This window comes from Lactuca serriola, chromosome 7 (assembly GCF_051521515.1).
Source record: "Lactuca serriola cultivar US96UC23 chromosome 7, Lser_US96UC23_V15, whole genome shotgun sequence".
NCBI classification, from domain to species: domain Eukaryota; kingdom Viridiplantae; phylum Streptophyta; class Magnoliopsida; order Asterales; family Asteraceae; genus Lactuca; species Lactuca serriola.
This window is the reverse complement of record NC_136414.1, coordinates 96,594,146-96,609,377: the sequence shown is the minus strand read 5'-3', so window position 1 is coordinate 96,609,377 and position 15,232 is coordinate 96,594,146. Positions and strand designations below refer to the sequence as shown.

General features: G+C 32.3%; 2 protein-coding genes across 3 annotated transcripts; one reads left to right on the top strand and one right to left on the bottom strand.

Annotated features, from left to right (window-relative positions):
• The first annotated feature begins 1,806 nt into the window (after positions 1-1,806).
• LOC145061990 (CDPK adapter, putative (DUF1423)) lies at positions 1,807-5,061 on the top strand. 2 transcript variants are annotated; one of them, XM_079009596.1, is made up of 4 exons: positions 1,807-2,797; positions 2,869-3,419; positions 4,011-4,081; positions 4,453-4,621. In XM_079009596.1, the coding sequence occupies exons 1-4, from the start codon at positions 2,422-2,424 to the stop codon at positions 4,469-4,471; spliced, it is 1,017 nt and encodes a 338-aa protein (XP_078865722.1). In that variant the 5' UTR covers positions 1,807-2,421; the 3' UTR covers positions 4,472-4,621. The 2 variants fall into 2 exon arrangements, with proteins under 2 accessions (XP_078865722.1, XP_078865721.1); XM_079009595.1 differs by having other exon boundaries at positions 1,808-2,797; positions 4,011-4,074; positions 4,453-5,061.
• A 4,630-nt stretch (positions 5,062-9,691) lies between these two features.
• LOC145064854 (uncharacterized) lies at positions 9,692-12,063 on the bottom strand. Its single transcript, XM_079012224.1, has 6 exons — positions 11,908-12,063; positions 11,142-11,247; positions 10,970-11,014; positions 10,750-10,858; positions 10,416-10,635; positions 9,692-10,095 (listed from the first exon to the last, which is right to left on the bottom strand). The coding sequence occupies exons 1-6, from the start codon at positions 11,953-11,955 to the stop codon at positions 9,922-9,924; spliced, it is 702 nt and encodes a 233-aa protein (XP_078868350.1). The 5' UTR covers positions 11,956-12,063; the 3' UTR covers positions 9,692-9,921.
• Positions 12,064-15,232: the final 3,169 nt, after the last annotated feature.

Genomic DNA, 15,232 nt, shown 5'->3' with positions numbered 1-15,232 from the left:
GTTTGAACCTACGTACCTTGCACTTGCAGTGTGCCTGAGTAATAATTTCTCGTGTGAAAATGGTGATTCTTCACAATCCCTTTTCAAACCCCTCTTCCCAAACGTTTTTATACATGAAAACCCTTTTTGAGTTCTGAAAGATGAACATGTACGGAGAGAAAGGTGATGAATGGGTGTTTCAAGGTAAGAGGTGACTGGTTGAGGTAGGGTACCGTTTGTTAACTGGCTATTATTCTTAAGTCGATAGCTCAACGACATAAAAATGGCCACAGTTACCGAAAATTAAATTATAGGGTTTTCCCCAATTTAATAATAAAATGTTAGGACTTTATGGTATTTGCCCCTTTTTTTGTCTCTTAAACTCATACACTTTCAATTTATTTAGTGTTTTAATCTACCACAACACGACATATTTACAAAGTCTAGTCTAAATCCTAAACTTGCCAACCTGACACAAACTCAATACGAAAAGAATTTTGTGAACACGACACGACACAACACGAAAATTAAACATAATCGAATTAGGATCAAGTTATCTCAACTCGTTTAAGTTTTGACAGAAAATGAACACGACACATTTGTCACACCTAATGGTTGTTGGAGATGGTTTGAGGTGTAGGAATTACATTGGAAAAGAAAAAGGTTTTAGGTTGGGGTGTGGTGTGGTGTGGTGTGATGTGGTTTTATTTAAAGTTTATTCTACTTTTAATAAAATAGTTTTAATAACCTATAAAAAGTTTAAAATGATATATAAATGTTATTTTACACATGTAAATAACCAACTATATAAAAAAAATGAAAATCATTGAGACCAAATAAATAACATCTACTCTAATAAATGAATGTTTTTTTTGTCACTTGTCACACTCTCATTTAATTTTTCAAATATCGTTTATGGTTATTTTGAATTAATTTTTTTCCACATGTCATTTTATAAGTTTTTCTATTTTTTAAATTTCAAATAATATTTTAATGTAATAATTGCAATAAATATAGTAATAATAAATGAATATCAATGTTATTAATAAACTTATATTTTAATTTAAAAATTCTCAAAATTAAAGTTCATTAGTTTTTTTGTTTATTTATTTAAATTATTTGTTTAAATTTAAAAGATAAAAAACATTTCTATTATAATAATTCATTATTTTTCTATAATCTTATAAATTCAAAATTCTCAAATATTTAGATCTTTATATTTAATTTTTTTAATTAACTTACATAGGTCTCACAACTAGTCGTCTCTAATAAATGAATGTTTTTTTTACCACTTGTCACATTCTCATTCAATTTGTAAAAATATCATTTTGTGGTTATTTTGAGTTAATTTTTTTTTCATATGTTATTTTATGAGTTTTTCTATTTTATTAAATTTCACATAATATTTTAATGTAATAATTGCAATAAATGTAGTAATAAATGGATATCAATTTTATTAATAAACTTACCTTTTAATTTAAAAATTCACAAAATTGAAGATCATTAGTTTTTTTTTTCTTTATTTAAATTATTTGTTTAAATTTAAAAGATAAAAAAATATTTTCATTATAATAATTCATTATTTTCTTATAAATTTTAAGTTCTTAAATATTTTGACATTTATATTTAATTTTTTTTTAAGGTAACCCATATATTTATGTAATATATGGACCAAGTTTTGTCAAAAACAAATAAATTTGTGAAAACTTTTTAAAAACTTTGGAAAAACAATTAAATTTGTGAAAACCATTTTTTAATTTTGTTAGCGGATAATATTGCGAAAACTTTTTCTTTTTTCAAATTAAAACGGTTGATTTTTAACCAAACCAAAATAGAAAGCATCGTTGGGTACAATAAATAGCATAGCAAAACCGTCGTCAGTGTCACCAGCCACCTTCGCCGCCATCCACTGCCGAGAAATTGTAGCCACCACTGCCATCGCCATGACAGGTCGTCGGTGACATGAACACTATCCATCGTCACAAACACTGAACCATCACAAACCCTCTTCAGAATTGCGAAATCCGGCGCGACTGCTTTCGCATCCTCCTGGTGTCTAGCTCCACTGATTGTGAACTTCTGGAGACGAATCCTCTTGCCGCGAAACTCCAGTCACCTTTCATCTCAATCCTAACTCACCGGGACTCTAAAAGGAAGACGCTGCTGTTGCGAAGCTACAGTTATCGTAAAACCCTAGCCGCGGTGAAATCTGTCAAGTTTGAGAATTTTTAGGGTTTCTGTCGACGATTCTGCTATCGCTTGCGAAATCCTTACCAGTGAAGCATCTTCCAGTGCTTATTTTCTCTTCCTGTGTTGATTTTTATCCAACTCCAAGGCAAGTACATCTGGTGTTGTATATCCATACATACATAATCATCACCTTCCCCCAAACACTATTCTATTCGTTTAGAAAAGCTAACAGTAAATTAGTTTTAAGTTGTTATGGAGATCGATCCTCCACATGAAAGCGATGGAAGCACCACCGGATCAAAGGAAAATGAGATGGCTGTGGTGTTCGATAGCTCAGGAATTGGTTTGCCATACGCCCCTGAAGATTTCCCTCTACCTGGTGACAAATGGGGTTGGAAAGTGGGAAAAAGAGTTGGAGTTTCAGGGCACTTTATAGACAGATATCTTTATCTCCCTGATCGTCTTCACAAAGAAAATAAGTTAGTAGGTTTCTCTGGTGTCACTTGTGGCAAAGGTTTCGCTAGCAAAGCTTCACTTGAAAGGTATTTAATGGAAACATTTCCAGGAATCGATATCAATGCGTTCTTCTCTTCCTTCACTTGGAAAATCCAAGCTGCAAACATCAAAGGTAACTCAATCTTATCTAAATTAATTGTAACTGAATTCTCATACATCAAATTCCCAACCAAAATCATACAGGAAACAAAGAAATCATGATGGAAAATCCAATCAGCAATCAACAATTCGATCCAGCAGGGTGTAAAGCGGGAAACATAAACTGCTCAAGTCTAAGACTACTTGAAACAAACAACCCAATATACCCTTACACAATGCCATGTGACATCTGCTGTGTAGAGCCTTATTTCTGCCATGATTGTTGCTGTATACTTTGTTCTAGACCTGTGAATTCCTCCATTAGTGACTACAGTTTCATAAAATGTGAAGCCATGGTGAACCAGAGCCATGACTTCATTTGTGGTCACATTTGCCACATAGAATGTGGACTGCGGTCCTACATGGCTGGGACCGTGGGTGGGACCATCGGTCTGGATGCTGAGTATTCATGCAGGCGGTGTGATGCCAGGACTGACCTGGTCCCACATGTTGAGAAGCTTCTTAGGAGCTGTGAGAGTATTTGTGATTGTGATAAAGTTCAGAAGATATTAAATCTTTGTATTATTATTTTGAGGGGATCCACCAAAGCTAGTGCTATGAAGCTGTTCAATCATGTTCAATCTGCTGTTGCAAAGGTATTTTGTAAGAAATAGCAACCTACTTTCATATATGTATTTGTTATCAAATTTTTTTTTGGGGGTAAATCTGTAAATGCAAGAAATAGCATATTACTTTTGTTATCATTTTTTTCATATATATTTGTTATCATTGAAAAAAGGTTAATTTCATAAAAGACCTTATATTTTGTGTTTTTTCTGGATTAAACCTCATTTTTTATTTTTTTCATGAGAAAGACTTTTTTTCTGAAAAAACCCTCAACTTTGTCTTCTTTTCCGAAAAAAACCCTCAACCTTCTAAATGTTTCCAAATAAATCCTCGACTTTTTTAGTTTTTCTTGAAAAGACCCTCACATTTTACAACTTTGTTTAGAGAAAAATGACTAAAAGGGCCTGATCGGAAAAATGAAAAAAAAAAAATGCAAGGTCTTTTTGATGAAAAAAAATAAAGTTGAGGTTTAAACCTGGAAAAACACAAAATATAAGGTATTTTATGAGATTAACCCTTTGAAAAACCTACCTAGTGCTATAATTGAGTACATCTTTCAAAATATAATGTTCTATTTTTAAATAAATATTTATTTGAAAGTATATGTTTGTTGTTGTCAGCTTAAAGAAGGGAATAGTCATGAAGATATATGGAAACGAGAAGACATGTCAGCTGTTACCACAGGTGCCTTGTATGTACTTTATTTATAAATAAAATAGAAACCCATGAGCCTATTGCTTCCAATTTCTTGTATGTACAAAAGACATTAATACCCTTCTCATCTTTAACGTTGGGAATACCATAGAAAGCTTGTCCGGTGTAATTTTATAATTTATCCTACACAAAAAAGTAGGTCAAGGACACTTCTGATATCTTGTCTGTGCAAAAGACGTAAACACCCTCCTTATCCTTTTCGTCAACATTAAAAAAATCATAGTTTTTTCTCCTACCAAAAAAAGTGGAACAGAGTAGGTCTATGTAAAAGACGTAAATACCCTCGAAAACATCATGATCTCACAACATTATTTTCTTTGATAAAAACTTCAATTTTGCATCATTCAGGAGATCTTTCTCAATATGAAACCGATACATTTGAAGTTTCAAATTTTGCTCCTTCACAACGACAAATTTCCTTCACAAATTTTGATTACCGAATAGAATCCATGGAGCTCGAGAAAAAGATCAATAAAACACTCGCCTCACTAAAAAAGTCTCAAGAAACCGAGTATAAAATTGCCGAAAACGCCCTCACGGCTCAAAAAACCCATCTTTTAGATCTTTACAAAGAGCTTGAGAAACAGAAGGGCAAACTTGCCAATTGTTCCCCATCAACCGACCCATCTTTAGTCCATGCTGTTTTCAAGAAAATGGAGGAGATAAAAACTGAGTTTAATAAGATAATTGCAATGCAAGTGATTGGTAAAGGGTTTGGAAAAACATCTAAATATGTATTGAAAGAGCATTTTGGGATGCATTCGGATAACTAAGAAGATTTGATTTGGTTTGATTGATCCTTTAATTTTGTCATTGGGTGTGTAGATTGATGTAAGGTTGATTTTTGAACCAAATAACTTAAGAGAGATTGTGTATGTGAACTTAAATGTTGTAGTGAGTTATGGATGTGGTTGTAAAGGTTATATTAAAATATGGATAATCATTTAGACACCCAAATTGATGGTTCTTAGGCTTGTTTCCTTTTTTTTTTGTCCAAATTTTGTGTGGATTTAAGAAAATGATGATATGCCTTGGTGATAAGTAAAAAATATATTAAGGGGAGCTTGTCATGTCAAATAGAAAAAGAAGAAAGAAAAATGTTTGCTTGAAAATTAGATTTATTTTCGGAACATTTTTTTTTATTCAAATACAATTTATCTTAAAAATTAAAAGGTTGTTGAACGATTAAGAGACAAATTAATTTGAAAAATTTGGAGTCAATATCTTAATTGAAAATTTAAAAGCCTATCAAGCAACAATAATGTCGGTAGGAGTACCAACACCACACACCACAGTGAGGTGAGGTTTCGCCACGGCATGGTGTGTGGTGGTGTGGTGATCCTCCCCGTGTAGGACCATTTTGATGCATCTGCTTCTCTTCTCTATCAATTTTTATATGATTCTTGATATTGTACATCAACATCTATTGTTGTACATTTTGAGTGGAGTGATATGTGACGATTTTCTACTAGTGAGAGTTGAGATGATGATGGAAAAATGACATGGCGATGAGGTGACAGACAAAAAATGAGATGACGAGAGGGTACACCCATCGGCCCAAGACAAATTTGTGAAATGTTACATTTTAAATGTGGAAAATCTGTGTGGGTTAGCTATGCAAAACACCTAACATGTAAGAATTTTTTTTTTCAACTAAAAAATATTATAGTACAAACTTTTTACAAACATATTTTATACAATTATAGAAACATTTTTTACAAACTTTTTTTGAAAACTTATTTTAGATTTTTTTATAATTTTTACGGACTTTTTAAAAAGTTGTAAATCATTTGTAGTCGTGAATTGTGTTTCCATCAGAAAATAACAGTTAAGTCGTCATTTCTACGTTAAATGTTTTAACCATTAATCTCTTTAAGTTAAAGAAAACAACAGTTAAGTCGTCCTTTCTACGTTAAGTTCTATATATATATATATATATATATATATATATATATATATATATATATATATATATATATATATATATGGTTAGGTTATTTTGTTTTCACTATCTATTGTGTGTATGTATGACTGATTCTGGACCAATTATAGTCGCCCAATGTATAGTCCTAATTTCAACACGCCACCTACGCGACTCACTACATAGGTTTAAGGATTTTAGTTATTTTAAGAAAGTAATTAATGCATATTACATGTTGAAGATATAATAGGTATTAATTACATCTTCAGCATTTAATATGCATTAATTACTTTCTTAAAATAACTAAAATGATTGGTCCAGAATCAGTCGTATATGCACACAATAGATAGTGAAAACATTTGAACCTAACTCTCTCTCTCTCTCTCTCTATATATATATATATATATATATATATATATACCTTAAAAAACATTTACAAGATTTTGCTGAATTTTAAGAGGTACAAGCTTTTAAGCATCATATACAATAATTTTATGCATCGGAAAATAATAAATCTTATCCGGTCAAAGACAAATTTTAAATAGGTCTTCTAAACTTATCTTCAAATTGAATGTGTTAAATATGAAAAAGTTAAATAAGATGATGATGATAACATTTTGAATGGGTCAAAGTTTGACCAAGTGTTCATCATATCCAATTGAATCGGTAAATACAAAATCTTATCCGGTCAACATTTATGAAAAAGTCAAATAAGATGATGATGATAAGATTTTAAGTGAGTCAAAGTTTGACCAAGTGTTCCTCATATCCAATTAAATCGGTAAATACTAAATCTTATCCGGTCAACATTTATGAAAAAGTCAAATAAGATTATGATGATAAGATTTTGAATGGGTCAAACTTTGACCAAGCGTTCCTCATATCCAATTGAATCGCTAAATACTGAATCTGTCAATAATAATGAAAAAGTCAAATAAGATAATGATAAGATTTTGAATGGGTCAAAGTTTGACCAAGTGTTCTTCATATCCATTTGAATCGGTCTAATACGATGTACATGTTATAAAACATTTCATATAAACTAAAAGAGGCGCATTGATTTAGCATTCATCTATCATGAATGTCTTGTCATTGACCGTACAACCTTGGTTCTCTCTCATGCTCGCTACCTCCTCCTTTGTTTTTCTTTCTATTAAAATCGAATAAGCCTAAAAATATCTTACGTTTAATCCTAGCCCAGGTATAAGAAATCTATATCTGTTCGTCATTTTGTTTAAAAAAATTTTTATGTCATTTTGTTGATCCGTACCCGTCGCTTTGCGTGGGTAAACGGCTACTATATATATATATATATATATATATATATATATATATATATATATATATATATATATATATATATATATATAAAAGGATAAAATTAATGCCATTATTTTAAGAGGCAAATCATGATTCAAATCGCTATATATATATATATATATATATATATATATATATATATATATATATATATATATATAAAAGGATAAAATTAATGCCATTATTTTAAGAGGCAAATCATGATTCAAATCGCTTAAGGGATTGCCTCACGGTTTTGGACCCTAAACTTTTATTATATAATTTCACTTAAACTGTTGTTGGGGAGGATAACATTCATATAGTTTTTAAGATTAAGTTTTTCCTTATTAGAGGACACGGTGTTGATGAAGGAAACTCAGCAAAGGCAATGCCGGAAGCATGGTACCGACGGGAACACCACCCCGAGTGGTACACTACTGCTCCCATGTGGGTTTCTTTTCTGGATGTTGCTTTGTGTAAAATGTTAGTCATCTCGTTTTGCAACCAACAAATCGACTATTTTTTCTATTAAATGCTTTCCTATTTATCTTTTTTTTTCGTAAGAATATGCATTTAAAAACTAAGTTATACTCCCTCCGTCCCAATATTATTGTCCACAGACAAAAAACACACCGATTAAGAAAAACATTAATTACCACTAACTTTATATAATAAAATGACAATTTTGTCCTTACTTTGCATTTAATGTTCCATTAAATGCTTAGTTGGTTAAGTAATAATGAGGGGATATTTTGGTAAAAATGTTATTTATTTTTAGAAGTGGACTATTATTTTGGGACAAACCAAAAAGGAAAGATGGACTATAATTGTGGGACGGAGGGAGTATATCTTTGTAAAAATATACATGTTTATTGCATAAATAAATCATTAGTCATGAAATATAATCAATGAATGAGCACGAACCCATTTACAACATGTTTACCATGTGTGATTACTGATTCGTAAACGATTTGCAATAAATATGTATGAAACAATTTTAAATGTACAAATTAAATAAATAAATAAAAGTCGAAAAAATCCAACTATTTTAGGAAATGATGGTCTGGTCTTTTGGTTATAAAAAAAAGGGTTTGTTTCAAGTCCATGGAACAAAACTTTATCAAATTCTTTATAAATAGTTGTTAATGGTTTTTAAGTTTTATAACAGTTCACTTAGGAGATCTACGACCCACCTCAAATCCAATATTTTACATCATTTTTCTGTAAAGTCATCTTCAACTTCACACCATTTTTAGCACCAGTTTAATGCAAATAAAGAGTATATCTCTATTCTTTTACATCAAAATGGTGTAAAACTTTCATATGTCACTTTAGTGTCAACTTTAATATTTTTTTCATTCTAGTTTATAAAATTGATAGGTATATAATAAATATAATAATTATTCAGTTATAATGTTATGTTGTATATTAAGTTGATATTAAAAATTTAATACTTACCTTAATATTTTGAATTTATTTGAAAATTTAATATTTTTTATTTAAGAAATGTCATTTTGATAAAATAACACCCAATTCGAAATAATAATATACAAAGAATTAATTTGGTTATAATTTTGTAATAATATGTGAGTTTTTACATAAAAAATATATAAAAAAAATAATAAGTTGACAGGTGTTTTTTTAATAATTTATGAGTTAAAAAGACGAATATGCTAAAGAATATATTTTTGGTGTATAAAAGTTGATGATTATTTGTACCATTTTTAACATCATTTTGATGTGGAGTTGGAGATGGTGTTAGTTGTAATTGTGTTACATATAAAATTTCAAATCGTTCTTTATTACTATATATTGCAAAATTTAATAATTTTATGTTTTACACTTCAAAGTAACTTACTGTATTTGTTATTTTTTTATTGCTTTATACAACAAAAATACCAAAAAACCACAAGCAAAAGGATAGACAAAACTATAGTAAAAAAGCTGATTACGTCGTACCAAAAACCGAAACCAAATACAACCAAAGATACGGTTTTTTTATTAAAAATCAAAAGTCTCTATTTAATTTAGATTTTAGACAACCAAAATATCAATACTTAAGTCGAAAAAATTTAGGGTATTCTGATTATATAATAGGAATAGGAAAACTCTGACTTAAATATTTAAATTTTAAAGGAACCCTTTCTTATAGCTACAACAATTCCCAAGTGCTACTATAATTTCCATTTTCCAATAAGGAAAAGCTGTCTAAAAGTGACAGTTGACTTGAACTCCATAAACTTCATCAGCTACTTCTAGTTGACGACATTTTTCAATTATTTTAAGAGATCTCTTATTTTAATACATATAAATCAATTATCCCGTCACCCACAGAATTGTCCCTCATATAGCGAAATAACACCATACTTTAAGGTAAATAGAAAGAGATATTCCTAAATGAAGTCGAATAAAAAGTCCAAAAATTAAAAATCTCGACACCATTAATATACACAACATGATCAAACTCGGTTTTCATAATTTCATAAACAAAACATAAATAAGTCCACGAGCATGATCTTATACCACTTGTTTGAAACCTGAGACCTCACTTACAGATTCTCACCTCGTTACTGTTAAGACAAGCATCCAGGAAGGGACTACAAATCATCATTGCTGTGATGTGTGTGATGCTTGCGGTGGGATCTTTTATGTTTGCGGGTATGTTTTTTTGCTGACATGGCGGGGACAGGGCGTCGAATTTCCTCGACACTTGGTGGGAGTCCAAATATGCAATCGAAAGGGTTTTCCATTGCAACGAAACCGTTGTTCATCTGTAATATGAACAGATCAGGACAAAACATGACATGACGACCTTGTACTGCAATTAACATGCATTGTACTTGGACTTATGGCAATAGGACAAAAATACAATTTTACCCCACCCAAAAAATAAAACACAATAGTTGGACAAAGAGACAGATGTCAATAAGACAAAAATTGCAAATCTTTGTCCTTCCAAAAAGGTGTGACCATGACTAATGTTTGATAGTGTGATGTGACTGATGTCAATGAGACACAAACATTGAATTTTTTTCTTTTATAAAATATTAAATTTTTCTTTCTACATTAGGTAAAAGAAACAGATACTCACAGGAACCGGTTTGCGTTCTGGAACAATGTTGTCATCATGGTCATAGGATTCACGGGTATCAGGTCGTTGGGGATGGGGTGGACTTTCAACAAAGTTATTACGAAAACGCCACCTTGATTTTGGCATGTCCGATGTTGAATCATCGAAAACATGCTCACAGTAGAAGCGTTTGGACATAAGTTTTGTTGTTGTTGGATTATTTGGATACCTTCTCAACATTCTACACATAGGAAAAACAATAACAATTTTTTTTTTTTTTTGGATTTAGTACTAAGTAGAAATATTCTATATATTATCAAACATATTTGTTTAGGATAATGATTAAGTAACTCACATATTTGCCAACTCTTTTTGCATTCGGCTTCCATCCATGCAAAGAATTTGTTCAATGCATGAATTAACCGACTTCCTAAATCTCCATGTTGCAGTAATTGCAGCAGCTCCTAGAAAATCATTAATAAATTATAAATTCATATTATGAAAATAGTAACAAGATAAATAAGTATAAACTACTTTGTATGCTTTGGGGGGGGGGGGGGGGGGGGGGGGCTTACCTCCTGCAAGGTTGATGCGAAAGAGCCTATGAAGATTTCCAGTAGCTGTGAGGAAAAACAAGTAACACCATTATAAGCTAAAATGCTTATGAACATATTATAATGTAATTCAAAGGAATATGTGAAAAATTAAAAATCACAAAATAAATTGAGAATTTGTGTAGAATGTTACCTGACCATGCAATTGCAGCACCAACTCCTGCACCAACAGTGAGCTGTCTAAGTGTATTTTCCTTCCATGTCATAAGAAAGTTTGCTTCTTGAATTGATAACTTATCCTGAAAATATTTATTTAATAATCAGTAATCACACCTCTTTAATAATTAGTATGTAATCTACTAATGATGATATGCATATCCAGACTATGAATTTTCTTTTATTCTACATTCTGAGAAGAATGCACATTTGGTTTTATATGGAAGAAGTATTATAAATAAACCCATTTACTTTGTCATTCCAAAAGGTATAATTGTATCCTATGATCATTTCCCACCTTAGCAAACTACACGTTTTGACAATTGATGTAAAATCTTCCAATTCATCCGGTTGAAATTGGTAATGATTTGTCAACTTCAATCTAAATGCACCATTTCTAATACAATCCCTTTAAGATAGTTATCGACAGGACTTAAATAAGTTCATAGAAGTAGCAACTGTGAAGCAATTGTGCATAAATTGAAAAGTCAAGTGGGGCTTTTTCCCCCTTTGATGTATTTTTCTAATCATTAGAAAGCAATCGGAATTCTCGGAGATAAAAGCAAGTGGAACACTCACTGATCCGAACTACATTATCAGTGAAATTGTTTATGAAGAATTAACAAAGATAGAGTTCTAGAAAACGAAATCACAGAAAGTAAACAGTAGTGCTATCCAATATTTTTTGTGTCTGTATAGAACGATGCAGATCATATGTGCAAATACACAAGTGTATAGAGTACCTTCTTGGAGCGGAGGACATTTTCAAGGTCAATTAGGGATTCTGCCATTTCAATTTGCAAAGAAGCTCCTCAGAAAAACAAAAACCCTCTATCGAATCCGTTGGGGAAACCGGAATGCCCGATAAGCAAGGTACGGAACGTGGCACTTGGAGTCGGGTCGGATTCAATATATGACCCGTCTCTAAAACATTTGTATTCATGATTTCATGTAAAAAATATGGAAAATGATTTGAAAAGGTAAGAATTGTTGGTTTTGTTTATAGACAAAACTTCAAAAATGGTCGTTGTGGTTTCATAAAATCTGAATTTTGGCCTCTAATTTATAAAAAACTCACGGTCGTCCATGTGATTTCAAAACTTTTAATGTTTAGTCCTTCCGTCTAACTCCGTCAGCTTTCTGCCGTTAAGTAAGGGGCATTTTTGTCATTTCAATACCCAGGGACCATTTATGAAAGTTTTCTATTATTTTAAATAAAAAGAAAACTAAAAAATAATTATTTTAATATATAATAGTCCTCTCTCTCTCTCTCTCTCTCTCTCTCTCTCGATAAAAACCCAAATTTGCCTTTTTCTTTTTTCTCCATCTCCACTGAGTTCTGCTTCTCCAACTCCACTGAGTTTTGTTTCTCCAATGATTACAAGTGTTTCATTTCCAGATTCAAGATCCAAAAAATTCCAAGACCCACTACGGAGATCTCCAGCTCCGGTGAATTCGAGTCACCGACAACCGACGAATTCAACAAACTTTCCCTCCTTTTTCTGTGAATTTTAGGTCTGTGAACTTAAAACAAAAGCGAAGAGTACTCTCTCTTTCTCACTCTGTATTTATGTGGGAATCTTCTGGGAAGAATCGGGGTTGAACTTTTTATGGAATACATGGGTCCTAATGTTTCTTATCATGTTCCAAGGGTTGAACCATTAGAAGTAAATTCCCGTTCTATCCCCATTGAATCTATAGCCGAATTATTTTTAGATTCAAGAAGATCCATCACTCGTGAGGCCCCCCTATAATTGAACCCATACCTTTGCCAGTTTCTTATAGAACATATGTGACAGATTCCCCAAATCAAAGTCTAAGATTATCAAGGAGTTTTGAATCTATAGTTTCTGTTTTGCATAATGATGATTCATTTTCAGCTTCCCCTTCAGGGTCTCCTAGTTCTTCTCAAAACCTACAAGTTGATGCTAATGGAAACGAAGTGAGACGAGGATGGCGGAAACGTCCGGGGGTGGAGGACTTCGGGTAGAGTATCACAACAACGAGTATAATAGTGCTCAAAGTAAATACAACCATCATAAATATAATTGAAAAAGTTACACCAAAGTATATGTTTACATGATTCAAATCAATTACATTCTGATACAAAATGAACTGTTTGACGATTTATCGTCCCATCCTCATAACGTGGTTGATTTCCTGTTTCACTGAATTCCTGAGAATACAAGTAGTTTTGAAAAGTGTCAACACAAAGGTTGGTGAGTTCATAAGCTTTTGACAGTAAGAGTTCTCTTGTGTTATTACCTGTAATGCAAAGAAAACTGAATGGGTCAGGCTTGGGATCCTGGTGGGCATATAGGGTTTTTAACCCATAATAAATAATTATTATCTTTAATCATCAAACAATCAACCCAATTACCCATCCCCATTATCTTCTTTATTTATGTATTAAGGATTTACCCTAAGAATCGATAATCCTTCACTCGTTCATTCCTAAGGATTGTCCTAAGGAATTGACACAAAGTCCATCACTGCCAAGGTCCTCAAATTACAACTGGTAAACACTTAGTTCAACCTACTTAATGAACCCCTAGTCCAAACACTCCTAGTGAACACTCAATTCAAAACATTCGGTGAACACTTAGTTCGAAAATACCTAATGAACACATTGAGTTCAAAACACCAAGTGAACACATAGAGTTCAAAATTACCTAATGAACATATTGAGTTCAAAACACCAAGTGAACACATAGAGTTCACTATTAACTAGAACAAACCTGTTAACTTTTTCATTGAATTGTCTAGAACATTCAGTAGTCACCATCTCTATTCCACTAGTTAACTAGAACATCAATATCATAAAAAATTCTTAACATTTTGTCTCATATCAACTATTTCATCTACCCTTGTTCTACCCAACATATATGTAGATGCAAACACATATACATTTTAAATTATAAAAAAAAACTGTATAGAACATTCATTCAATATCCGCCTCAAGCAAACAAACAATGTATAAACACATAGCACGTATTTCATAGCAAATACTTTGTATTTATGTGTTAGACGAAAGTAACTACACACTCACCTGATAAGAAGATGATCGGACAACACCTCGTCTCTTAAAATAATCTTTTTCGATAAAACGGGGATGTTTTCTCCAAAACCGGGCTTCACGTGAGCAGAGTTTCAGCTCGGAAACTTCACTTCTCGGGATCCTCGAGGCTTCGGGTCTCGGGAATGTTACTGGGGCTTCGGGGGGTAAAGCTTGCACGTAAAACGATGAAATATAGGAGAGAGAGAGAGAGAGAATAAATGGGCAACCAAATTCGGCTGCCCAAATGATCTATTTATAGGGTTGGAGTCTGGCCGCGAACACGGTGCGTTCCCTCAAAGAATGCGGGGCATTCAACGAACGCAGGGTGTTCTCCTTCAGCCAGCCTCGAAGTTTGTGCTTCAACCCTTGAAATCCCGTAACTTTCGCATACGATCTCTGTTTTCGACGTTCTTTATATCCACACGTAGGTGAGATTAGGCTCTACAACTCTCATTTAGACTCCGTTGGCTAATTTTGAGTTTATTTTTATTATATTATTTTTAACTGGCCGGGACCAGAAAAGTCCGTTAAGAATCCATAACTTCTTCATCTGACGTCCGCTTTCGTCTGTCTTTTTACCGATGCACTAATATTAACGAGATCTTCGATTCTCGTTTAGATTGTTTTGGCTAAAAATCACTCGATCTCAAGTTCGAGATTTGGGTTGCATACTGCTAAGTCGAAACTTTGAAAAATCATATCTTCCTCATACGAAGTCAGATTTGGGCGTTCTTTTTATGGACACTCTCGGTTTAACATAATCTATGACTTCCGTTTAGATCACTAAGGCTAATTATCGCTTTATCGTAAATTCACTATTTACGTCGCGCAATGTCGTGCCGGTTCTGTCGCGAAACTTCGACAGGTCATAACTTCTTCGTTATAACTCGGATTTCGGCGTTCTTTATATGTACGGAATCCTTTTAACATATACTACAACATAGTTAAGATTACTCCTTCTAAATATCCATCAAAAATTCATTTTTGATGCTTATCGTCTCTAAATTGAC